Source organism: Cervus canadensis, chromosome 15 (assembly GCF_019320065.1).
Source record: "Cervus canadensis isolate Bull #8, Minnesota chromosome 15, ASM1932006v1, whole genome shotgun sequence".
Taxonomy (NCBI): Eukaryota; Metazoa; Chordata; class Mammalia; order Artiodactyla; family Cervidae; genus Cervus; species Cervus canadensis.
The window spans coordinates 51,110,997-51,138,887 of record NC_057400.1 but is presented as its reverse complement, the minus strand read 5'-3'; the positions used below and the strand labels follow the sequence as shown (position 1 = coordinate 51,138,887).

General features: G+C 41.4%; 1 protein-coding gene across 2 annotated transcripts in view; it reads right to left on the bottom strand.

The window, feature by feature from the left end:
* The window catches only part of LOC122453721 (plasma membrane ascorbate-dependent reductase CYBRD1), a 37,258-nt gene extending 15,695 nt beyond the window's left edge, over window positions 1-21,563 (bottom strand). Inside the window, exons 1-2 of one of the 2 annotated variants that reach the window (XM_043487859.1) lie at window positions 21,284-21,563; window positions 6,631-6,839 (exon numbers count right to left, since the gene is read on the bottom strand). In XM_043487859.1, the coding sequence (XP_043343794.1) occupies window positions 6,631-6,839; window positions 21,284-21,476 (402 nt within the window). In that variant the 5' untranslated portion in view covers window positions 21,477-21,563. Of the gene's footprint in view, window positions 1-5,166; window positions 5,485-6,630; window positions 6,840-21,283 lie in introns of those variants that run through there. The other variant, XM_043487861.1, reaches the window with a different exon arrangement.
* Between the last annotated feature and the right edge of the window lie 6,328 nt (window positions 21,564-27,891).

Sequence of the window (27,891 nt, the reverse complement as noted above, 5' to 3'; positions counted from 1 at the left end):
CATAGGGGCTTCGCAGGGAGTTCACTGGTGAAGAATCTGCCTGCCAATGCAGGAGATGCAAGAGATGCTGGGTTCAATCCCAGGGTCAGGAAGATCCCCTGGAGAAGGAAACGGCAACCCACTCTAGAATTCTTGCCTGGAGAATCCCATGGACAGAGGAGTCTGCCAGGCTATATAGTCCATGGGGTCACAAAGAGATACAAGTGAGCATGCACACATACCACAGAGTAGACAGAACTACATTCTTTGTAATAGCTGTGTCATATTCAACAAATTTACCACAAGTTCTTATTGATGGTCATTTAGTTTGCTTCCCATTTCCTGAAAGCACTGCTGCACTAAAAATCCTTTTTAGAGTTCCTTTTGTGACAGCATTTTATTTCTGCTCTCCCCAAATGTGGGACTGCTAGGTTAAAGAGTAAGTATATATGTTACAATGTTGTGTAAGAGTAAGTATATATATATTTTAGAAAATAATAGATATTAACAAACTACTTCCCTAATTTGGTGGCAATTCACTTTTCCATGAGCAGTGTAGGAGTACCCTTACCTCACCTGTATGCCAGCAATGGATATCATTATTGTTCTATTTCATGGGGGGAAAATGATATTTCATAATTCTATTAGGTTGACTTTTTAATTATTAATATTTAGGAGTTGTTTTGTATATTAAACACATTAACCCTTAACACATGACAGGATTATGCCTCACATCTCCTTGTGCAGTTCCTGCCGACTTTATTATCTTTTGTCACATATACAGTCAGTCCTCTACAGCCCCAGGTTCAGAATCTATAAATTCCACCAACCGCAGATTTAAAAAAATGTTCAGAAAAATTAACTGCAGAAAGTTCCGAAAAGCAAAACTTGAATTTGCCATAGACCAGGAACTATTTATTTAGGATTTACATTGTATTCACATAGCATTTACACTGTATTAGGTATTGTAAGTAATCTACAGACGATTTAAAGTATATGGGAGGATGCATATAGGTTATATGCAAATGTGTGCTTAGTCACTCAGTCGAGTCCGACTCTGCACCCCCATGGACTGTAGCCTGCCAGGCTCCTCTATCCACGGGGATTTTCCAGGCAAGAATACTGGAGTGGGTTGCCATGCCCTCCTGCAAGGGGATCTTCCCAACCTAGGGACTGAACCCAGATCTCCCTCATTGCAGGCTGATTCTTCACTATCTGAGCCACCAGGGAAGCCCTATATGCAAATACCACACCAATTTATACAAGAAGCTTGGACATCTTTGGGATTTGGTATCTGAGAGGGTCCTGGAACCAATCCCCCAAAGATACTAAGAGATGAAAATAATTTAAAAAAAATTATGTAGTCATATATGTCTTTCTTTTCCTTCATGGTTTCTAGATTTCTTGTCAACCTTATGGGGCTTCCCTGGTGGCTCAGAGGTTAAAGCGTCTGCCTCCAATGTGGGAGACCTGGGTTCGATCCCTGGGTGGGGAAGATTCCCCTGGAGAAGGAAATGGCAACCCACTCCAGTATTCTTGCCTGGAGAACCCCATGGATGGAGGAGCCTGATAGGCTACAATCCATGGGGTCGGAAAGAGTCGGACACGACTGAGCAACTTCACTTCACTTCACCTCAGTATTATACAGATTACATGCTTTTTAATTTTCTTTTTCTCTTTTGTCTGATTTTGGATTTTTTTATATCCATATCTTTAATCTATTGTATCTGGAATCTTTCTTTTTCTTTTGTGTGATGTACATAGTCTTTTTGTTTGGTTTCCTTCAAATGGACAGCCAGTTATGATGATAACATTGATTAAATAAGCATTTTTTCCCTGATAAATTAAAATACTATAATGTCATAGAAAAAGTTATTATATATACTGTCTGTCCTCTGTGTTCTTGCCATGAATATATTTTGTTTATTCCTGTGGGAATACCTTGTTTTGAATAAAGCAGGTCTCCCTCTACTTCTTCAAAATTTCCTTGGTTATCCTTGGGTACTTATTCTTTTGCATAAAGTTTAAAACTCCCATTGAATTTAAAATTATAATAAATAAAAATACAGTTGAAGAAGGAAGAATGTTTCTATATTAATTTTTCTCTCTCAGTAGCATGGTATTCCTCTCTTCATACCATATTTTCTGTTTTTCAGTAAAATTTTATAGTACTGCACTGTATGATTTATAGGATTCTACTTCCTATTCTAAGTGGTTATTTCTAGTACAAGGAAAAGTCATTGGATTCTGTTGGCTGTCTTTTATCCAGATACCTTTCCAAATTCTTTCATAATTTAGTCATCTCTTAGATTTCTAGATATTCATGTGATCTGCAAATAGGGAAAAAAGTCACAAATTTTCTATTATTTATATGTATTTTTTTCATTAGCTGTACATTAGCTAAAACCTCTAAAATGAAATTGAATACAAAGGTTGCAAACATCAGTGTTTTATTTACTTAATGGAAATGTCTTCAGTATTTCAGAGTTTAAGCTTATGTTTGCTGTTAGATGTTGGTAAAGGTGTTTATTATTAAAGCTGCCTTCTTAGATATGAAGTATGCAGTACACAATGGGACCACATCTAAGAGGAGCTTGTTTTCTCCCAGTGTACTAGATCAGTTTTAAGTATTAGTTCCTTGTAGGTCAAAGTATAAAACAACATGGGACTAATGTCTTTTTTAATGACAGATTTCAAATGACCTTACCAATTGCTTATAATGTTATTGGTCTGCTTAGGTTTTCTAATTCCTTTTGGGTCAAATTGTTAGTTTATACTTGGCAAGAAAATAACCATTTTTTTCTTTAAGATTTTAAAGAATATTACCATATTATTAAAATTTAATAAACTGTCATAATTTTAAAATATTATTTGTGTCTGTGATTATATTTTTAAAATTCTGAACGATGTGTATGTTGTGCTTTTTCTCAGTCAGATTTGCAGTGGCTTATCTATTTTTATCCTGGGCTTCCCAGGAGGTGCTAGTGGTAAAGAACACACTTACCAATGCAGTAGACATAGGAGATGTGGGTTCAATCCCTGGGTCGGGAAGATCCCCTGGAGGAGGACATGGCAACCCACTCCAGGATTCCTGCCTGGAGAACGCGATGGACAGAGAAGCCTGGTGGGCTACAGTCCATAGCCGCAAAGAGTCGGACACAGCTGAAGCAATTTGCATGCATGCACATTTATTCTACTTGTTTTAAAGAACCAGCTTCTCATTTTAGCTATAATTTCTTCTCTTTTTTTTTTAAAATTTATGGTTCTGATAGGCTAAATCATTCCCCTTCCCAAAGATGTCTACAACGTAATCCCTGCAAGCTGTGAATACATTATGCTACAAGGCAAAAGACACTTTCCTGATGTAATGAAGGTTATGGATTCTCCTGATTGGGGGAAAACCCTGGATTATATGGGCAGCCCAATTTAATCACATAAACCCTTTCAAAAGCAGAGAACTTTGGCTGGAGGAAGAAGAGATGAAGAGGAGAAAGAGGGAGAAGTCAGAGAGATTCCAAGCCGGTGAGATGGACGGGGGCCATGTGCAAGGCACAGAGTGAGAAGCTAAGGACAACCCTGAGCTAATAGCCAGTGAGAGACTGGGACCTCAGGTGTACAAGCACAAGGAACTAGACTCTGCCAACAACCTGGACTATTTTGCAACTTGATTCTACCCTAGAGTCTTTCTATAAAAGCCCAGGCCAGCTAACACCTTGATTTTGGCCTTGTGAGACCCTGAACAGAGAAACCAGCCAAGCCAACATGGATTTCTGATGTACAGAAACTGTGAGGTAATATATTTGTGTTGTTTAAGCCCCCATTGTTATGGCCACAACAGGAAATAATATAATTGTTCACAGATTTTTTTTTGGATGGGAGGGAGGGGGTCTTTACTATTCCTTGTATATTTTGCTGTTCTTTTTTATTTTCTTTTTTCCCTTCTTGTTTTACTGAGATATAATCAATCTTTTATTTTCTTAAATGAATACTTCATTTATATATTTTAAGTTTTTCTTTCCAATAAACAAACACATTTAAGCCTATATTCCTCTGAGTACCATTTTATCTAAGACCCATAAACTTTAGAATAAATATTCTCTTTTTTTTGCTAATTCCTATATATTTCTTAATCTTACATATTAAGATATAGAGCACAGCATAAAATTGGTTTTCAGAAATTCCAGCTTAAAGGATCTAGTATAAGAAACCTTGTTTTCACTTTAAAAGCTTTTTATTGTTATACAAGAAATGCATGTGTATTTAGAAGATACAGAAAGTGAAAAGAAAAATAATCAACTAGAATTTAAAGTGTAGCATAAGGTATTCACAGCTTGCAAGGATTAAGTTGTAGACATCTTTGGGAAGGGGCATGATTTAGCCTATCAGAATCATAAATTTAAAAAGAAAAATAGAAGAAATTATAGATAAAATGAAAAGCTGGTTCTTTAAAACAAGTAGAATAAAATAAATGTGCATGTATGCAAATTGCTTCAGTTGTTTTACAAACTCACTCCCTTTTCATCTCTTATATCAATAGGAAAGTAAGTTCACAATGATGTCCCAATCAGGAGTTGGATATATGTACTAAGGAAGGGAAATGAATTGACACAGTTTACAAAGATTTTTCAACAAAATGGTTAACACCAAAAACTTTAAAAATTAACCTTTACTTTTGTGACCTTGAACAAATTCCTATCTCACTCCATTAACATGTTTAAAAACAGTGCTCTCAAGAGTATGTGTTTTTAATAAATAAAGACATTTAATAAGTGAAACGAAAATAAAACAATCACTGAGCCTTCAAAATCTAACAAAGATGTAAAAATTCATCTCTTTACTCATAAACTTAGAAAATAGAAATGACAGGGAATGTGGGAAAGAAATATAGAGCTCTTGCCTGTGCTAGTTAATCCAGCACATGGAATTTAAAGTGCAAACGATGGCAGCCTAGAAATGAAGAGATGGCACTTTCTCAACTTACATATGTCCATATTTAAAACCTCACTATCATGCTCATAACTGAATTCTGTATTCTGGTGCCCCCTCAAGGGAAAATACTTATAATAGAAACAAACTGAATGATGACTAGAGGAAATGAAATGATTTCCAAGAAACTATGAATGAACAGAAAACATCAACAGTATCTGAACTGCTTTATCTTGTTTAGAAATACACTGAGATACTGACCTGTAAGATGTAGAGAATGACAGCTGTCAGTCCAACCCAGCTGTGCAGACTGTACATATTGGGGATCTTCTTGGCATTGTGGAAATCAAAAACAGCCACCAGAGAAATAATTGCAAGAATGGCAGCAACAGTGTTTAGCCCCGCATGGATGGATTTCATCAGGAGCTTGCTGCATTTCCAGGTCCATGGCAGTCTGTATACAATGATGGCTGAAGAGAAAAAAGGGGACAGAATGTAGTGTTGCTGTTCTTTTAACCAACGCATGATGAACATTTTGAAACATGGAACACTCCCTTCTCTGAAACCCTTTTCTGCTTCTCCTCTCTTCCCTGCCTCTCAGTGGTTCCTTCTTGAGCTCTTTGCTGGCATCTTCTTTACTCCCAACTTACGAATGAACCTTGATGCCTCTCAGGCTCAGTCTTAGGATTTTTTTTTTTTTTTAATTTTTTTATTAGTTGGAGGCTAATTGCTTCACAACATTTCAGTGGGTTTTGTCATACATTGACATGAATCAGCCATAGATTTACACTTATTCCCCATTTATCTCCCATAGTTTGAATCCTTGATCTGCTCCAGAGTTCTCAGTGTCTCTATATAGGATTTAGCTCTTTATACTTCACTCTGGGTGATCCATCATTATGAGAATTCTCTCCCTAAAATGCTACCTGGCTATTATAAACAGTGCTGCGATTTGGGACTCTTTCAGAAATTCTCATCTCCCAGCCCAGATACTTTCATTCTGTAACCCTTTTCTCCAGCACCTTTTGACAGCCATCCTGACTGGTCCAATTTGGCATTTTTCTTTTGAGGATCTCTTCTTTGGACTGTTTAGTATTTTTGATGCTGGTTCTAAAATAAATCAAATTGCTAACTCCAACTCACTGTCTTTTCAATAACTAAATTCTTAGTTTCAAAGATTTTTCAACAAAATGGTTAACACCAAAAACTTTAAAAATTAACCTTTTTTTTCATATCTATCTCACTAACATGTTTAAAAACAGTGCTCTCAAGAGTATGTGTTTTTAATAAATAAAGACATTTAATAAGTGAAACGAAAATAAAACAATCACTGAGCCTTCAAAATCTAACAAAGATGTAAAAATTCATCTCTTTACTCATAAACTTAGAAAATAGAAATGACAGGGAATGTGGGAAAGAAATATAGAGCTCTTGCCTGTGCTAGTTAATCCAGCACATGGAATTTAAAGTGCAAACGATGGCAGCCTAGAAATGAAGAGATGGCACTTTCTCAACTTACATATGTCCATATTTAAAACCTCACTATCATGCTCATAACTGAATTCTGTATTCTGGTGCCCCCTCAAGGGAAAATACTTATAATAGAAACAAACTGAATGATGACTAGAGGAAATGAAATGATTTCCAAGAAACTATGAATGAACAGAAAACATCAACAGTATCTGAACTGCTTTATCTTGTTTAGAAATACACTGAGATACTGACCTGTAAGATGTAGAGAATGACAGCTGTCAGTCCAACCCAGCTGTGCAGACTGTACATATTGGGGATCTTCTTGGCATTGTGGAAATCAAAAACAGCCACCAGAGAAATAATTGCAAGAATGGCAGCAACAGTGTTTAGCCCCGCATGGATGGATTTCATCAGGAGCTTGCTGCATTTCCAGGTCCATGGCAGTCTGTATACAATGATGGCTGAAGAGAAAAAAGGGGACAGAATGTAGTGTTGCTGTTCTTTTAACCAACGCATGATGAACATTTTGAAACATGGAACACTCCCTTCTCTGAAACCCTTTTCTGCTTTTCCTCTCTTCCCTGCCTCTCAGTGGTTCCTTCTTGAGCTCTTTGCTGGCATCTTCTTTACTCCCAACTTACGAATGAACCTTGATGCCTCTCAGGCTCAGTCTTAGGATTTTTCCTCTCTCTGTGGGTGATCTCATTCAGTCTCTCACTAAAATGCTACCTCCATGGTTGGGACTCCAAAATTCTCATCTCCAGCCCAGAACTTTCTTCTGAACTCCAGACCTACATATTCCAATGGCTTCTTGACATCTCCACATAGATGCCTCTCAAATATCTCAAACTCAACATGTCCAAAACTAAATTCTTAATCTTAGGGTCTGGTTTTTTCATATAAGTACCTTAATTTGACAAGAAAAAGACAGGCTAAAGAATAGAAAAAAATAAGCGCAAAGATATAAATAGACAAAAGAGTATATCTAAGTATTTCATAAAAGAGTATATCCAAGTGACTGGTAAACATAATAAAGATATCAACTAAATTGGTCAACAGAGAAATGAGAATACCTCTATCACATGTCTGAATGGCTGAACACAGGAAATACTGAGTAGTGGAGAGGCTATGAAACAACAAGAACTCTCATGCTCTGCTGCTAAGAGTTTAAATGAGAACAAACACTGTGGAAAACTAGCAGTATCTACTTAAGATAAACTTATGTGTACCTTTTGTTGTTATTTAGTTGCTAAGTCATGTCTAACTCTTTTGCAACCCCAAGGACGGTAGCCCACCAGGCTCCCCTGTCCATAGGATTTCCCAAGCAACAATACTGGAGTAGATTGCCATTTCTTTCTCCAGGGAATCTTCCCAACCCAGGGATCAAACCCATGTCTCCTGCACTGACAGGTGGATTCTTACCACTGAGCCATTATGATTTATTAATTCTACTCCTGGGCATACACCCCAAAGAAACATATACATATGTTCACCAAAAGACATGTATTAAGAGTAGTATTATAGCACTATTTGTTGTGGCCAAAACCTGGGAAATTCCCAAATGTTCATCATTAAGAGACTGAATAAATAAATTGTGATATATTCATACCATGGCATGAATGATCTAAAACTAGAACTTCACTCAATGATATGGATCAACCTATAATGTCAATGCCAAGAAACTAGATGTAAGCAAATATACACTGTATGATTCAATTGATATGAAATATAAAAATAGGCAACTCATCTTTGCAATAAGAAAAATCAAGACAGGAACTTCCTTGGCAATCCAGCGGTTAAGACGCCATGCTTCCAAAGCAAGGAACATGGGTTTGATACCTGGTCAGGGAACTAAGACCCCAGGTGGCCAAAATCTAATTAATTAATTGCCAGATACTTTTAAAAAATAAATAAATAAAAGATTTAAAAAATAGAAAAGTCATGATAGTGGTTGCCCTTGTGAAGAATGGGTATAGCAACTGGAAAGGAATGCATGAGGGATTTCCGGGCTCCTGCTAATAATCTGATTTTCAACCTAGGTGCTGGTTACACAGGTAATCAATCACTGAGGGAAGATGCATTAAGCTATACATTTATACATATGCTTTTCTGCATGTAGAGTAAACTTCAGCAAAAAGATTCTTGAAAAGCTTTTTCTTAGTGTCCTGGCTTAATCAATAGATTGTATGGCCACCCTATCCAGCATGCAATTAATTTTGTTCGGAAGGCAATATCCTGCCCCAACCTACCCTCATCTCACTCCTTATGTTGATTTCAGGGAAAATTTAAATATCTGGAAATGTATGGCAGGTTGAAAAAGTTTAAAGAATACTCTCTTGGAAAATGTGGGTCACATAAATTTCTTAATTCCAGAAAAGAAGTAGAAGCAGGAGCTGCTGCCTTTTCCCTTCAAAGACATTTATATTTTGAGTACAAGAAACTTAATTGGATCATAAAATGTAAAAGATTATCTTGTCCATTTTCAGGCAGAAACACAAAAAACCTACAAAGATATTAATAGATGTGAATTCAGCCACTTTAAAGCTTTCAGCACAAGATGCCAATCTTCCTATTCTTTGGTTCCAGTCTAACACTTGAGAGGCAGGCATCACAGTTAGGACAGTATTCCTTTTATCTAATCCAAATTCTGAAGGTTGACTATCTACTCATTTTAGTGCATATATGGCTATCTTATAAATGTTGATTGATTATATCAATATTTCCTTGAGGACATAGAAACTTTGCAGGTAATCATTTCTATAGTCAATAAATCTTTTCAAACCATTTAATACAACACCTTAAAGATATATGTTTGCCCTGTAGCTTCCAGGATTCCAGTTTCCCAAAGTGAAAGTGAAATCGCTCAGTCCTGTCCGACTCTTTGCGACCCCATGGACTGACTATAGTCTAACAGGCTCCTCCATCCATGGGATTTTCCAGGCAAGAATACTGAAGTGGGTTGCCATTTCCTTTTTCAGGAGATCTTCCCAACGCAGGGATTAAACCCGGGTCTCCCGCATTGTAGGCAGCTACCAGGGAGGTCACTCAACCAGGGATTAAACTCAGGCCTGACAGTGAAAGCACCAAGTCCTGGCCACTGGTCCACCAGGGAATTCCCAAAAGGTATGCTTTTAAAAGCTAGTTCGGGAAGTTCCCTGGTGGCCTAGTGGTTAGGATTTCCAGGTTTTCACTGTTGTGGCCAAGGTTAACTGAGATCCCACAAGCTGTATGGCAGGGCTAAAAAAAATAAATGAAATTTAAAAAATAAAAGCTAGTTCAATATCCTTTCTCATCCCTACTTCAATGTCTTTGAGGGCAGAAATATGAGGGCACACAGACACACACACACAGAAACACACACAAAACCCAGAGCCCTTGCAAGGATAGTAGGCATCATACTAAGTGCTTTACTTGTCTACATTATAATGATCAACTCAACTCTGTGAGGAAGGCATAGTGATTATTACCACTACACAGAGGAGGAAGTGGAGGCACAGAGAGGTGAAGTGGTTTGCTCAATATCAATGTATTTTTAAATTAATATTATTGTTATCACCATCATCATTGTCACCATCATCATAACCTCCAGGCACCACCCAGGGGGAAGGACTCTTAGATTGCAGAACTTGAATGGATGCATCCACATGCATAAAGGAAATACTCAGGATGTTTCCCTGAAAAGCAAATTATGAGCCATGAATCACAACAGCTTTTCCTCCCTAATCTGGGTCATATTATACCCCAAATTTCCAAAATCAAAACTAAGCTCAGATGTTAGAAATCAGGAATAGTTATCAAGGCTGAGGAGAGTTCAAGGGCTACCGGGGGGATTCTGGGGAATGTTGTTTCATGATGCGAGCATGAGTGTGCTCATGCAATGAAAACATATCCCTTATGATTTAGGTACTTTTCTGCATGTATGTGGTTCTTGAGCAAAAAAAACACCTTAAAAATGTCCAAAATTCAAAGACAACTATGTTCCCAGTAAAGAACTTTCACTCTTCTCAACACAAGAACCCCAGAAAAATGTGTCAAATTTTCACAAAACTGAAAGTCTACCCTCTTTGAGTGTCAAAACTTGATTTTTAAACTTTTCACATTTACTCAAATGTTTTTCAAGTTGGTTGCCCACTAGCTTTCCTTCTCTAGCAATAGCATGAGTGGAATATAATCTAATCTTTTATTGATGGTTTGGGGTTATCAGTAAAACATACTGTCCTATTACTATGAAGCAGGAGAGGTACTTACCTCTGATCCAAGTGGGCCCAGACAATTATATTTTTGTTTTCTCTAGTCCTTGAGTCTAGTTTTAGAATTTTCTGTCTCCTCTTTTAGTTTCTTATCCAGGTTAGGGTGCCTGCCTCCAACCTCTCCTCTCATCAGCCTGCACTATTATTCCTACCAGCTTTAATCTCTAGTTGATAAATTTTTAGGATGGCAAAACTCTTTTAAAATCTGTTAAATATGGATGGTGAGTACACAGGGATCTGTTATATTATTTTCTGTATGGTTGAAATAGTTCATGAATAAAATTTCTGTAAGCCTGCAAACCTAATAGGCAATTAGTCTCACCTTCTAAGCAGGAAGCTTGTGGAAACCTCAGTGGCTCTCTCATAGGAGGGAGGCATGGAGTTTTCAGTACCTGTCCTGGTGATAGAGAAATTCTGCAGGGTAGCTGATTAAGTTTCAAATGCTCTCTGGATAAATGGAGGATAACTCCAAAGTGATGCATTTGCATAATGTGTTTACGTGCCTTTTAAAATGCATAAATAACCCAAATATGGTGGACTTCAGGAGAAAGGGCAACCTTAACAAATCGACCACATTTCTTCAACAAGAAGCTTTTCTCAATAGCAGTAAAAACTGCCTGTAGAGTGGAATTTAAATATTTCTTGCTTCTCTGGCTTGGCACTTACCTAGACACCATTCCTGAGATTCAGTGAGAAGGAAGAAAAAGGTCTCAGAAGCCCATGAGGAGGGGAAATGATATCAAACAGCTACTTGTGACTGAAACAAGGGTTTTCTGTTACAGGCCCGAGATGGCAAAACCATTTGGGGCAAGAAAATGAGGGGAAACACGAACATATGTATGTGAAAAATACGTTTAAAAATTTTTTTAACTTTAAACTTTTTATTTTGTATTGGCATATAGCTGATTAACAATGCTGTGGTAGTTTCAGGTGAACAATGAAGGGACTCAGTGATACATATACATGCATCCATTCTCCCCCAAACACCCCTCCCAACCAGGCTGGCTGATGGTGGAACATGCTGTTGTGATAAACTTGAGAAGGAAGGAGGAAAGGAAGGAAGGCAAGAAGGGAGGGAGGAAGGAAGACCTGTGTACAATTATTCTTTCAACAATGACGAGGGAAACACAGTAACTTGAATTGTATTTACTTATTAGAAATTTTCTCAGTTCCTAAGCAGCATAATCAACTCAGGGATATGTGAAATACATATTCTCCAAGATGTAATCTCTGGTTTGACACCAGCTTTCCATCCATATACCATTACAAAACTATCCACATACACAAATGTGTCTCATAGCAGACAATGCAAATGTAGAATTTGTCAAAGCGAATGTGGGGAGAAGAGCACTTGGAGGGAGAGAAATGTCCCCATACATAGAAAACAATTTGACTCCAGTTCTTCCGTGTTTAAATCTTGTGATTCACGAAGATAGGAGCACATCTGTCTAGGTCACGGTCAGATCCCAGCATTTAGCACAGAGCTCACAGAGCCTAGCACATAGCAGAAATTCAATAAGTATGTGTTGAATATATAAATCTTAATGAAGTACAGTAATATATTATTTCTCAGAAAATGAGCAGATTCTCTTTTAAAATGCACAAATCAAAACTTCAACTGCTGTCCCAAGTGTTGTGTGTGCATGCTCAGTCGTGTCTGACTCTTCGAGACCCCGTGGACTGGAGCCTGCCAGGCTTCTTTGTCCATGGGATTTTCCAGGCAAGAATACTGGAGTGGGTTGCCATTTCCTTCTCCAGGAAAGGCAGTCAGACCTAATTGCTGACCCAAGTGTTAGCTCATATAAAACCAAATGGTCCTTTCAAATCAGTAAAAAATATTCTGCCCTTGGACCCACTTAATAGCTTTAGGTTAGCTTTAAGTGAACCGCAAAATAAAACAAGTTATTGAAAGTGAAGTACACTGGAATTTGAAGACCTTTATAAATTCTGCTTAAATATGGTGTGCCCATCACACTTTTCTTAACTCTTTGAATAAAATATTATTTTGACCTCCTTGGTAGAATGTTCCGAACAGGACTATCAAGATTTATAACTTATTTCCCTGTGTACCCCAGAATGTACCAGACTCAATCCAAAGGACGTCAAGTTTGTACAAGCAGAGAACCCCCTTTAAATACACTTCCTAAAAAGATTCCTACAGCGACTATCAAAGAGAATCTGAGGTCTGAAAAATGCCTGTGTACTCAGACTGTCTCACAGCATGAACATCATGAAACTAAAAACCTCTAGAGAATCAAAATGAAGGAAGTGATCTGGGTAATTTGGAAGATTTGTTTTAGCATCTTGGCACTAGAAGCATCTCTTTGAAGTGACTAAAATCCTCATAAAGGCACCTTCTTGGTATCAAATAGTGTATGAAAAGAGAAAAATTCAATTAATTGGCTAGACATTTACAAATATCCAGAAATTTTGCATTGTTAAAAACACCAGCTATATATATTTCATATCAATATTATGACAGATTAGAAATAGTATTGGCTCTGATATCACTGGTGATAAGTTTAACCCTGGTCAAGCATTTGACTTCTAAAATTAGGAGTTGAACTTCAAGTCCTAGACAGCTCTAAATATTTAGGGCTCAGGTTTTCTAAAAGAAAACGATAGCTCAGCTCTAACAAACTCAAATAATGTTTAAATAATGTATGCTAATTAAATAAATAGGATAATATGTGAAGAAATTGAATGAATCAATAAACAGAAAAGTACAGCTGAAGTCTAATCATTTCGAGGCCTGTTTTGACTTTTTAAGAAAGTTTCTATAGGAAAAAAAAATAGTTATAACAAAGATTTCTGGTCTATTTTTCTTAAAAGGGAAGATTGTTTTACTTTTTAAGGGAAAAGTTGAAAAGCCCACTAAGTCAAAACAGAAAACTCTAGAGGTCACTGGAAGATAGAAACTGGATTTGGTCCACAGAAACGTTTTGTTTGATCAGCATGATGATGTGGGGGCTTTGGTTTTGTGTCTGGTTTACTTTTAGACTGAACCAGTTTTTTTTTTTTAAAATCTGGATTCTCTTGGATAATGAGAAGCTCTGACCTCTGAGAGGATCCCCATATTGCCCCAACCTGCTGGAGCCAAGAGCTTTCTATTTTGCCAGAAGGAGGCCCTCTCTAGTTCCCTACAGTTCCCACCCCTCACACAAAGCCCACATCTATACCCTGTTGCACAAAGATCTGAACTTTGGTTAACTGTGCTAGTAAACAGAGTGGCTTCTCCCAATGTTATTAGGCAACACTGCGTATAATAAAATGGACCACTGATTGGTAAACTGCATCTGGACTGAGAAGAACAATGAAAAAGTCTACAAAGAGCTGAAGAAAATGCCATACTTTGGGCTTCCTAGAGTGCACTCTGTCATATCCTGTATTGGTTTCCTAGGGCTGCCATAACAAAGTACCAAAAACTGAGTGACTTCAAACAACAGAAATGTATTCCCTCACAATTCTGGAGGCCAGAAGTCTAAGATCAAGTTGCTGGCAAGACTGGTTCCTTCAGGAGGCTCTGCAAATCCATTCCATTCCTCTCTCGTAGCTTCCGGTAGCTGCTGGCAATTCTTGGTGTCCCCTGACTTGTACACAGATGACTCCAATCTCTGCCTCCATTTTCACAAGGCCTTCCCCTCTGTGTGTCTGTGCCTCAAATTTCCTTCTCTTTTCTCTTAATAAAGGACACCAGTTATTGGGTTTCGGGCCCATCCTAAACCCAGGCTGATCTAATCTTGAGATCTTTAATTACATCTGCAAAGGGCTTCCCTGGTGGCTCAGTGGTAAAGAAGCCCCTGCCAGTGCAGGGGACACATTTTTGATCCCTGATCCGAGAAGATCCCACATGCCATGGAGCAACTAAGTCCATGTGCCACAGTTATTGAGCCTGTGCCCTGCAGCCCCTGCTCCGCAAGAAGAGAAGCCACCACAGTGAGAAGCCCACCAACCGCAACTAGAGCATAGACCCCCACTTGCCACAACTAGAGAAAAGACCCAGCACAGCCAAAGATAAGTAAAAAAAAGAAAACAAAATTATACAAATGTTATAAAATTAAAACAATTATAAAAATGTTACATCTGCGAAGCCATTAAGCCCCATTCAGAGGTCATTGGGATTAGGACTTGAACATATTTTTTGGAAGTCACTGTTCAACTCAGCATGTATTGTTTTCAGGGGCACTAGAAACCAGGTCCATAGAGTATTTACAAGAGATTTTGGTTCTTGCGGGTCATGGAGACCTTAAGCCCCGATCCCATCAATGGAGATCTCATCTCCTGATGTCTGGACAGTCACCTGGGGACAGGAGAGCTGATGGAGGGATTTATGCTGCAAGGATGTCCACTAAGAAGCACCTGTCACTGCCCTGACAGCAAACTCCAGTTCCTGTCCTACATTCCTCCTGCATAGACTGGTGTCCAGTGTGGACCAGGAATTTGTGTGTTTGAACGTTTAGTTAAAGCCAGGAAGACACTCTGGTGGGTGCTACACACCCAACCCACTTCACATATTCACTTTATATGCCATCCTTCTATGTATGGCCCCCAGTTTAAAGGACTGGCCAAATTTTCATTAATTTAGTGAATATTTATTGAGTGCCAATTACATGTTAGGTAATTTTCTGCCCACCGTGGATACAGCAGTGAAGAAAACAGACAAGAGAGCTTACATTCAAATAGAAGGTAAGAAAGAAAGAAAGGGAGGAACAGAAGTAGGGAGGGAGGGAGAAGATAGTCAGTGGTCAGAATTTGGTTAATATTATATTTTGAATTTGGAATTGATATGATTTTATGATGGGTTGGATGAGAAGTATGGAAGAAGCAGAGGCATCAAGGATGACTATATAGTTCTGACATGAACATACATCTAGAAGGATGAAGTTGCCATTTAATGAGATGGGGAAGCCTATAGAAGGAGAGGTTTGGGGGTTGAGGAAGATGGAGAGTTGAGATTTGGACATGTCTATTTGACATACAAGTTGAGAGTTTGAGTAGATGGATATTTGAGTCTGGAGTTCAGGGGAGAGGTCCAGGTGGAACATAAATATAGGAGGATTCAGGGGGATACATGGTGTTTAAAGCCACAGGACTAGATGAGATGACCAAGATTATGAGTGGATCAGGAAAGGAGAAGTGGTCAGAAGACTGAAGCTCAGGCTTGCTAACCTCAACGGATCAGGGAGATGAGGAGGAGCCAGCAAAGGACACTGAAAGGAGTGGGCATTGAGGAGAGAAGAGACAAGAGAGTCAAGTATCCTGGAAGCCCAAGTGAAGAAGTGCCCCGAGGAGGAATAATGGGTCAGTTGTGCCAAATGTTGCTTTTTGGTCAAGCAAGATGAAGACAGAATTGATGACGGCTGGAATTAGCAATCTGGAGGCAACTGGTTATGTTAAGAGCAATTTTGCTGCAGCAGTAGAGAGGAAGCTTGATTGGAGTGGGGTCAAGAGACAATAGGAGAGGAACTGGAGACTGCAGGTATTGACAAATATTTCTAAAAGTTCTGTGATAAGGCAAGCAGAGATTTGAGGCAGTAGCAGAAAGGGGAATATGGGGTCAAGAGTGTGGTTGTTTTTAAGATAACAGACATTATAACACATTGGAGATAATCCAATGGGGTGGGAACTTGATGCGCAAGGAAAAAGGGAGAACTGCCGGAGTGAGGAAGTGCAGGCAGTAACACTCCAATAAGCTCAAGGCCTTTACAGTAGAGATGCAATTCCAGTACACCATCATGCCAATTCTCCCCTGAGGCTGACTTAATCGGTGCTTCCAAACCAACTATAAACAGCAGAATCACTGAAAAGAAGGGAGTAGCATCTCGTTTAGATGCTACTATTACTATCCCTGACTTCCCAGGTGGTGCAGTGGTAAAGAACCTGCCTGCCAACGCAGGAAACACAAGAGACTGTGTCGAGGGTTTGATCCCTGGGCTGGGAAGATCCCCTGGAGTAGAAAATGGCAACCTGCTCCAGTATTCTTGCCTGGAAAATCCCATGAACAGGGAGTCTGGCAGGCTACAGTCCACGGGGTCTCAAAGAGTCAAACATGACTGAACACACACACCCAACAACGCATTACTATCTCCACAAATGAGTGGCTATAAAACTGCATTGTTACAATTAACAATGGTACTGAGAACCATCATTCAACAACTATTTATTGGCCTACCTTATGCCAGTTCTTGGTGTTATTCTAGACACTGGGGACACAACAGCAAGTGAAATATTCATGTCTGAAACATTTTTATTAGTTACATTACAAAGAGATCTGTATGTACTTATTTTTAACAAAAAAGAAAAATGTGATTGGGGTTGTCTTGAATTGAGTCTTCATGCTTTGTAAAAAGCCCCGTTTCTTTATGAGGCTTTATTATCTATGGTGTCCCAAAGGCTGGTTTTGGAATAGGTATCCGAGGCACTTTCTCCACTCTCTGCCAGGTTTTACCCCGAGAGCCTTTCCAAATATATTTAAGTGGTCTTGGAATTTGGTCACTTTTAGGTATGTTAATAGGATACTGCACTTGCCTTTTAAGAATGACTCAATTTCGTCTTGTGAGTCTTTTAAATGTGACTTAAATGAAGTTATATTCTCTCACAAAACCAACTTGAGATCATTACACTATTGAATTTCTCTTCCCTCAGTTTATATAGTCAAAAGAGTTCTACACATGGAAAACTAAGGAGTATAGGATTGCTGAGACTTTTCACTAAATTTATATACCTGAATTTTCTGCCTTTTTCTAAAAAACACATTCCACCTTGCTGAACCTTTTAAAAGGTCAGCTGCCACTTTGAGAGCATTTTTGTTTCAGTCTTTTCTGTGGCCTTTTCAAGTTTTGTTTCTCTGATTTCCTGGCAGTATACTTATTTCATGGGAAACATTCCTTTCAAAGAAGCACAAAGCTCTTGTAAAGGTCTCTTTGAAACTTCCTCGTTCATGTTTGCTAGATTTCCTACTAGTTTAAAATTTTATTTCAGCTTTAAATATCCTATAGTCTGTTATACTTTATTTTGGAACACGTATATTTTCCAAAAGACACACACAGATATATATTTTGTAACTTTTGTATCACCCTTGCTTTCTTCAGAGCTTACTTCTTACAAGTGTTTCAAAGGACATATAACAGTTCTCATACAGTTTTAAATATTGTTGGCTGTTTGCATTTGTGAAGCATTTTATGTTTAGAGTAATAACTCTACTTTGGCTTTCCTTTCTCATCTCTAATCTCTTGGGCCTCCCTTGTGACTCAGCTGGTAAAGAATGTGCCTGCAATGTGGGAGACCTGGGTTCGATCCCTGGGTTGGGAAGATCCCCTGGAGAAGGGAAAGGCTACCCACTCCAGTATTCTGGTCTGGAGAATTCCATGAGCTGTACAGGGGTTGCACAGAGTCGGACATGACTGAGCAACTTTCACTTTTCTCACCTCTAAACATCTGTGTATCACAGAACTCAATTACATCATGTTCACTATTAGAGATCTGAAATAACATAGCCTAAAAATTTGCTCCTTGAAGCAATTACACACAGTACGAAAGGCTTTTATAACACGGATGGTCTATAACATGTGTGTCCCCCTCCCACCCTCCCGGCCTATAAAGTCAACTCTTTACTCCTCATTCTACTGGAGGCTTTCTACTGCTGGATGTGAGGAAGTGCAGGTGGGCCAAAACTTGCAAGAATTCATGAGGTCTATGCATGTACCTGTATGTATAAGAAAGTTTACATTCATGTTAATTAAATGTGTCATCTACATAGAGACCAGACTTGTGGCTGCCAAGGGGCAGGGGGTAGGGAGGGATGGATTGGGAGTTTGGGATTAGCAAATGCAAACTATTACATATAGAATGGATAAACAATAAGGTCCTACTGTATAGCACAGGGAACTGTATTCAACATCCTGTGATAAAAACAAACAAACAAATCCTGTGATAAACCATGGAAAAGATGTGAAAAATAATGTATATATGTATTCCTGAATCATTTTGCTGTAGAGTAGAAATTAACACAACATTTTAAGTCAACTATACTTCAATAGAATAAATTTTAAAAATAATAAATGTGTCATATGATTAAAGTGCTTTGCATGCCTGGAATCCAAATAATAAACAGGATGGGTTATGTTGACAGGACAAACATTCCAAAACTAATACAAATACAGGAGTTATGCTTAAATGAAGGCAGCAGATGAAAATTTCCAAAATATCCATGTTCTTTTTTTGCTGTAAAGTGAATATAAACAGACTTTTAAAAGCCCAAAGTTTAGACAGACTATAAATTCTTTTAGGAAAACTGTAATGGACTCTATCATCAACAAAGAGTTTCCAAGCGTTTTTTAGATGAAGCTTTTTGCTTCTCTAAAAAGGATATTTTACAGAAAATAAGCATATTGCCATAAGAGTAGAGAAACGAACCTTGAAAATAAAACCAGTGAAAACATGTATACTACTTCTACGGGCAAATTACTTACCTGCTCCGTGCCTCAGTTTATGCTTCTACATATCTGTGAATTAATTCCCTGAGTGAGTGCACAGAGGCACTCAATAAATGATGGGCCATCTCCTTTTTAGAAGTCAAGAAACAAGTATTATCATCTGTTTTGTTTCCATTACCTTAAATTATGAGAAGATATTGTAGCCCCCAGGAAAGTTTCTTAGTATTAGGCACTGCTCAGAGGACTGGGTTGGAAGAGATGAAGACAGTGTTTCTACTGCTTTGAGCAAACAGAAGGTTTTGACAGCTCCGGCCAAACTTGAGGGCTCCACCAGGAAGGAAACAGTGCTTCTGCCAACAGTGACTTTGGAACTCGAGTATGTTTTTCTCATTTTAGTTTAGTGGCAAAATAACTGAGACTTACGCAACGAACGACTCAGCCGTCCAGTGGTATGCACACCCGGGTGGATGCCCATCCACACCAGGGACGTCTCCACAGCTGGACACTGGCAGCAGCCTCCTCTACCTTCCAGAGAGGGAGGATGCCACTTACCCAGCCACACCGGCCAAGGCTGCTGCCCAAGTTTTAAACGGAAACAAAAATCTTTTCTTTAGGAATGAGGTCGGTGCTTTTTTGTTCTCTTGTTTGTTTGGGGAAAGTTAAACACTGGTGGAGAAAAGGCAGCCTGCTGGGAGGCAAGGCTAGTGGTTTCAGCTGGGAGGCCTCTGTTTCCCAGTCCTTTCCTCTCCTCTCCTCTCTTCTCTGTGACATAACCCCAGTGCACTACTCCTGCCTTTTTCTAAATGCTTTGTCTGCCAAGGCCTTGACTTCACTTTTTGGAAAGTGGCTACAAATAAAGGGCGCTTGCACCACTAGCTAGAGGTTCCTCCAGCCTGACAGCAGCTGGAAGAAAAGAAAGCTGTCAGGACATACTGAGTAACACTACAGAAAGACAAGACGGAGAGAGAGGAGGTAGGCGGGGAAAAAGTGAAGGTGGTCACAAGATACAAGTCTCTGGTTCTAAAGGGATGCAATGTGGCAGAACGGTGGTGACAAGTAATAATAATATATTGTAGATCTGAACAATGCTAACGAGGATTCTTTAGCAATGTTCTAAATGCTAAATGAGATGAGATCTAGTTCTCATCCCATCTCAAAGGGGAAAAAACTATGTGAGGTGATGGATGTTAACTAGTAATAGGTATTTCCATATATAATCATGTTATACACCTGAAACGAATATGTCAATTATAGCTCAAAACAAAAACAACCATCCACTGAGCCCTCCCTCCGTGCCAGCCTCATCCCAGAGAATGCAGGCCGAGGCAGCAAACCCCAAAGAAGTCCCAAGCACAAGCATCTCTCTCACTCAGCCAGGCAGCCACGGGCCCCCTGCGGGCATCTCTGGCCCCACAATCCGGGCCAGTGCCCAACAGGAAGTCCCGCAGGGGAACTTTCGCCAGTCTGCAGTCACAAAAACAAGTCGGGCTCAAGACTGTCCAGTAACCCGGAGATGCAGCGAAACACCGTTTTGAATCCTGGCAGCTTCTTGGGCTCGACTGAGTTTAACGCTCTAGAAGTGAAACCAGAGTTGCTTCCTTCACTCACCCGTGAGGCCACCCGCTGACGGGCCCCTTCGCTCAGGGCTTTCGAGAAAATTAGAGAAGATGAGACAAGAAGAGGCCAGTTCTCCCCCACTCCATTCCCCCCCGCCCCCCCAACCCCCACCGTTGCCTTCCTCTCCTAACCCGCAGCCTCAAAGCAAGTTCAACGACAGGCCTTGCCTAAAGAGATCTCCGCGCCCCTGACTGCGCAGGCTTCGTCCCACGGGGGCGATTTTCGGGGGGCTCGCGGGCTGCCTGGCCGCACGGCACTCCTGCATCTCTCCATCTGCTCCCAAGCTTGGTGCAGTCTGGAGTAGCGTCCCAGCCACTCGCAGCAAACAGTTAACCTAGCCGGGTCGGTCGACCCAGCTACGCGTCTTCCAGCGAACCCGAGTCTCGCGCGCCCCGCCCCACCGCCGCGGCTCCCGCGCTCGCCCAAGTCCGCCCGGCCCGCGGGCCCCGGGCGCCGGACCAGCCACCTCCCTCCGCGCTGCCGACTCGGCTCCCTGGCCCCGGCTACTCCTTCACCCCTTCCCTCGCCCAGCCTCAATCGGTTGGAGCTCTGCCGGGAACCCCGGGCCCTCCTCCCCCGCCGCCTCCCAGGAGGTGCCAGTACCGATGCCCAGGATGAAGACGAAGCCGGTGACCACCAGCACCGGGTGCCAGTTGAACTCGAGCGCGGTCCCGTCCCAGCCGAGCCCCTCTCGGTAGTGGAGGACCCAGATGAGGGTGAAGATCACAGACAGGAAGCCGACGAGCAGCGCCGACACCAGCAGCGCCAAGAAGCCCCTGTAGCCCTCCATGGCCATCAGCGCCCCATACTCCGCGGGGTGGCGGCCCCTGGGTACTGGCCCGCGGCGGGACGCGGCGTCGACTTTTAGGAGCTGTCTCCGCCCCGGGGAGGGGCTTTGTCGCCGGCCTGCCTGGGATGCGGGGCCTCGGGGCGGGGGCAGCTGGCCCTCAGCTCGGAGACTAGCCCCACCCTGGGGATCTCGTGGTCGGCGTCTGCGCTTGCCGAGAGCTCGAGTAACCGATCTGGTTAGTTGTTGAGAGCAAGAGTCCAGAAGGTCCCACACCCACCACTTTCTTTTAACTTTCCCCGTGTCTCTTCTTTCTCTGAGAGGAGGCTGAGTAAGGCAGTGATGTGCACAATCGGTTAAAAAAGAGAGGGGTCCGTCGGGTGGCTTTGTGTGTGTGATTTTGACTTACGAAGACTCTTAAGCTGCAGACCTAAAGGACTGGTTGTCTTTGCTGCCAAGGAGGAACCTGTGAGACAGGGTGTACCTGATCTCATCTAGCAAGGAGACTACTGGCCGTGTGCACCTCACAGAGAGAAAGCAGACACCTCTTGGACCCTCGACTTCCCCATTTGTGATAAAAATGGATGTTAAAAGTGCCACCTATTCAAACGTATTTGGACTAAAGCCTCACCTTGGTGGTGTGAGCTTACTCACTCCCTGCCCTCTTTCCAACATTCATTTCACCCTTCTCCACTGGACAAGAAAACTGACAGAATTATCATTTTGTTAAAGAAAGCAGGGCTGTGGCTGCAAGGTCTCCTAGAATGCATTTAGGAATCTTCACTTCTAGCTCCTCCTGTGGCTCATCTCCAAAGACTATTAATTGTTTACCATACTGTCTTGTTGCCATTGTGAAAGCCCTTAGAATGTGTAGGAGGTGTATGGGTGTGATTTTCAATGGAAAAGACAGGTTTTAGGCAAGGAAGTAGGAGTGTCACGAACTGGTGGTGGTCCAAGATTGAGGTCTAAGAGCTAGAGGCTACAGACTTCAGTGCTGTCACTAGTTTTCCCTTGATGGTAAAAAGAAAGGAAGAAAAAGAGAGTAAACAAATGGGGAAAAAAGGACCCCTAACTCCAGTATGGGGCTTCACCCATGGCTCAGTGGTAAAAAATCTGTCAGCCAATGTAGGAGACGCAGGTTTGATCCCTGGGTGTGGAACATCCCCTGGAGAAGGAAATGGCAACCCACTCCAGTATTCTTGCCTGGAGAATCCCATGGACAGAGGAGCCTGGCAGGCCACGGTCCATGGGGTCGCAAAGAGTCAGACACCACTGAGCAATGAACACACACCTTGACACAGAGTAGCTACACAGTAAATGTTGGGGGAAGAATGGGACTGACTGAGGCAGTCAGGGTGCTGGCAGGAAGAAAACGGATCATTCCTGTTGGGCAATTTAATAATGAACAGGACTGTTTACAAAGTTGTGGGCAGGGTGTGGGAAACCACAAGGGGTTTTCAGTGCCCAGACCTGAATGGGAGAGGGTTACTGAAATCCAGAGAGAGAAAGACAGAAAAGACACACACACACACACACACACACACACGAGAAGAGTGTAAAAAGGGCAGCCAGACTGGGGCCATGGTCTTGAGTTGAGGGATGCTGCCAGCCTGCAGGGACCCCACAGGGAGGAAGAATGAGAGGAGGCATGAATATTCCAGCCTTATTTTCTTCCCCTCCAGTCTCCTGCCTGGTCCCCAATGACAGAAGCTAATCTGAAACCCAGAAGAAAGATGATGTAGCACACATAGGTCAGTCTTCAGGACACAGCAGAGTGGAGAAACGTGAGAGTAGATGCCTAGGAATAAACAGAAACCATCGCTGCATCTTCTGGTTTTATTGTTTCAAACATTTGGGTTCCCGAGTGCTACAAAGATTCCCTGTTTAATTTTATACGGTTTCTCTTCCTCTTTGACCTTTAACTAGTACTTCTTTAACAACAATGTCACTGTGTCCCTATTCTTCTCCCTAAAAGTATCTAGTTCTTGTCCCCAGGTAACTTCTTCACACCCTGAGCCCAGCACCTTCACTCCACTCTTGATTTGATTTTACTCTGCAGGAGCAGCAAAGAAGAATTCCAGGCTCCATTTAACAAAACACCTCAGGAGAATGAAAACATGGCCAAATAATATGGATGATGTTGAATCACGTTGAAGTTACCAGCTAAACTGAGAAAACTTTCAACTTTTAAGTTGTCCTTTAAAGACCTAACTTTGATAAAACTTGTCCCTTTGAAGAGGAAACTTTTAAATAAAAAGATTGTTGTGGCTTGGTATGAATGACTTTTAAAAACAGAGTTGTCATATAAGTTTCCCTTGGGGGTGAGTAAACAGTTTGCCACCAAAGTACTTACTCAAATATTTTGTGAAGTACTATAAAGTTATTTTGTGTGCTCAGACATGTGGTGTCCAACTCTTAGTGACCCTGTGGACTGTAGCCCGCCAGGCTCCTCTGTCCATGAGATTTTCCTTGCAAGAATACTGGAGTGGGGTACCATTTCCTCCTCCAGGAGATCTTCCCAGGCATCCAGCCCACACCTCTTACATCTCCCGCATTGGCAGACAGATTCTTCTTTTTTTTATTTTTAAAAAAAATTTATTAATTTATTTCAATTGGAGGATAATTACTTTATGATATTGTGATGGTTTTTGCTATACCTTGACATGAATCAGTCATGGGTGCATGTGTGTGCCCCCATCCTGAACCCCCCACCTCCCTCCCCACCCCATCCCTCTGGGTTGTCCCAGGGCACCAGCTTTGAGTGCCCTGCTTCATGCATCGAGCTTGCAATGGTCATCTGTCTTACATATGGAAATATACATGTTTCAATGCTATTTTCTCAAGTCATCCCATCCTCACCTTCTCCCCCAGAGTCCAAAATCTGTTCTTTACATCCGTGTCTCTTTTGCTGCCTTGCATATAGGATTGTCGTTACCATCTTTCTAAATTCCATATATGTGCATTAATATATCTTGTGTATATATTATTATACACATAGCCATATATATTGATAGTATGTATTGGTGTTTCTCTTTCTGACTTACTTCACTCTGTTTAATAGGCTCCAGTTTCATCCATCTCATCAGAACTGACTCAAGTGCATTCCTTTTTATAGCTGAGTAATATTCCATTGTGTATACGTACCACAGTTTCCTTATCCAGTCATCTGGCAGATGGATTTTTTACCACCAGCGCCACCAAAGGTACTTTACTCAAGTACTTTTACACCATGCTATGAGAGGGCTTCCTGATGTGTGGGAGATGGGGTGGGGCATAAACAAGACAGGCTTCCAAAAAACCTGTGATTCTAGAAACATGTATATATTGGCACAGATTTTTATTGTCGCTGACAGAGTGTGGAGAGGTGTGGAGGGAGAGAAAACCTAAACCCCACTAAACAAAGAGATCAGGAACCAGCGCCCTGTTTGCCGTCTATGTGCTGATCTTCCGCGAGGCAGGGTTGCAGTTTGGTGGTGTGTACCGAAGTCCGGTGTTCCAACGTAAATTGTAATAAGCTGTTTGCTTACTACAAGCAGTAGCTTGCTTTGTGGAATAAGTGGACCATTTTTTTAAACTTCCAAATGTTGACTGTGTGTTGGTTACTCTCTGTTTACCCCTCTACCCCACCCCCCTACCTTTCTTGGCCTTGCCATGGGCCCCAAGAGGCTCCTGGCCCTCTGGCTTCCAGCTGACTTTGATGTTGCTGGAAGATCAGAGGGCAGGAAGAAAGAGGGGTCACCAACCCATTTATCCCACCATGCCCCCTTGCCAGACCATGGTTTTTACAGTGGTTGTGTTCCTTTTCGCTGCCTTCCCCGACTACAGCTCTCCCGGGACCAGGAACGCCACGTCCCCTTGCTTCTGCAGGTCTGCATGTGCTTGTGTGTGTTCCTGGGCTTCACCATTCCTTGTGGGGTTCTTAACCTCAACAAACTGAAGAGTCTGCTTGCTATTTACCCCCTGTCAATAGTGCCTGTATTAATTCAAGTCCCTCTCTCGAATGAAAGACTGCAAACCAGCTGTTTCCTGCAGGATCTTGACAGAGACAAGTGGAAAAACACTCTTGCCTAACACTCCTGTTTCCCCAGCCATCCTGCCTGTGGCTCCTTAGGAAATGTTAAGAAAGGAGGACTATGTGAAGCAAGAAGAAAAATCACAAGCAGGAGAAGTGAACTCCCACATCTTCCTCTCTCCTCTCCTTCTAGGCGAGAGATTTGGGAATCAAAAAGCTGTCTCAGATGACTAAAACAGAGTGACTCGCAGCTGACACAGTGACTCATGGTATAACCCAAGCCCAGGCAGTAGTCAAAGGCTCCTTAGCGAAAGAAAACAAGGGTTGCAGTTTCGAAAGGAACACAGTCAAATCCATGTTAATGGGAGGAATATACTTTCCTCCTGTGTTGTCTTCAGGGCACAAACCAAAGGTCTGCTTTTCTGAGGCGTTTCTGAGGGAACTGCTGAGGAGATTGGCCCCAGCTCTGGCAGGGGAGCCGGCCCCTATCACCTCCCTCAGCCGAAGCTGCCAGAGTCCCCCTGCGCTCAGAGGGCAGCAAGGAAGGACTTCATCCGTGTCTGGCACAGCCGAAGGAGCCCCAGTGTGGGAGGAGGCAGAAAGGAACTCCTCCTGAGGAAGCAGACCCAGGAGAAGAGGAAGATGTGTGGGGAGAGCAGAGGGAGTGAGGAGGGCACCTGGAGAGGTGCCCAAGGAAAGGCTCAGCTCCAAAGAGCTCCTTCCCCGTGTCAGGGGAGGGGATGCAGGTTAGACCAAGGCATTGCTTCCACTCGCCACTGCTTTGTAAGATCTACCTTACAAAGTGTGTGTGTTCAGTTGCTCAGTCGTGTCTGACTCTTTGCAACTCCATGTACTGTAGCCTGCCAAGCTCCTCTGTCCGTGGGATTTTCCAGGCAAGAATATTAGAGTGCATTGCTATTTCCTTCTCCAGGGGATCTTCCTGACTCAGGGATCAAACCTGCATCTCTTACTCTCCTGCATTGGCAGGCAAATTCTATACCACTAGTAAAAAATCTACCTGCTGCTGCTACTGCTAAGTCACTTCAGTTGTGTCCGACTCTGTGCGACCCCATCCCTGGGATTCTCCAGGCAAGAACACTGGAGTGGGTTTCCATTTCCTTCTCCAATGCGTAAAAGTGAAAAGTGAAAGTGAAGTCGCTCAGTCATGTCCGACTCTTCGTGACCCCATGGACTGCAGCCTACCAGGCTCCTCCGTCCATGGGATTTTACCTAGGAAGCCCCAAATCTGCCTGACCCTTCACTTAATTTTTGAATTTGATAAAAGGAGCTGGGGGCTGGAGGATGGACTTCAAAGTAATCAGTCTGCACAAAAGGGCATGCTGGCGGGCAAATTATCTCCAGGAATTAGTTAATCCTGGGAGGGGTGGTTTCCAGTCTGCAAGGACCCATATGCCAGTGCATTAAGAATACAGAAAAGAAAAGATGCTCAACATGGCTAATTATTAGAGAAATGCAAATCAAAACCACAGTGAGGTACTATCCCACACTGATCAGAATGGCCATCATTAAAAAGTCAATAAATAGCAAATGCTGGAGAGAACGTGGCGAAAAGGGAACCCTCCAACACTGTTGGTAGAAATGTAAGTTGGGGCAGCCACTATGGAAAACAGTGTGGCGGTTCCTGAGAAAACTAAAAACAGTAAGACAAAACTATAATTCCAAAAGATACATGCACCCCTATGTTCATAGTAGCACTATTCACAAAAGCCAAGACTTGGAAACAACCTAAATGTTTGTCAACAGATGAATGGATAAAGAAGATGTGGTGTCTATAGATACAATGGAATACTATTCAGCCTACTCAGCCATAAAAAAATGAAATAATGCCATTTGCAGCAACATGGATGCATCTAGAAATTATCATGCTAAATGAAGTAAGTCAGAAAGAGAGAGACAAATATCATATTATCACTTATATGTGGAAGCTAAAATATGACACAAATGAAACAGACTCATAGACTTAGAGAACAAACTTGTGGTTGCCAAGGGGGAGGGGGAGAACAGAGGAATGGACTGGAAGTTTAGGGTTAGTAGATGCAAACTATTACCTATAGAATGGGTAAACAACAGAGTCTTAATGTACAGCACAGGGAACTAAATTTAATATCCTGGGATAAACCATAATGGAGAAAAAGAATGTATATAGGTGTGAAACTGAGTTACTTGGCTGTACAGTGGAAATTAACACAGCATCATAAATGAACTATACTTCAATAAAAAAGACTGTAAACTTCCAGTTATAAGATGAATAAGTACTAGGGCTATAAGGTGCAACATGATAAATATAATTAACACTGCTGTATATCATATATGAAAGTTTTAAGAGAGCAAATCCCGAGTTCTCATCACAAGAAAAAAAATTTTCTGTTTATTTAATTTTAGATCTATACA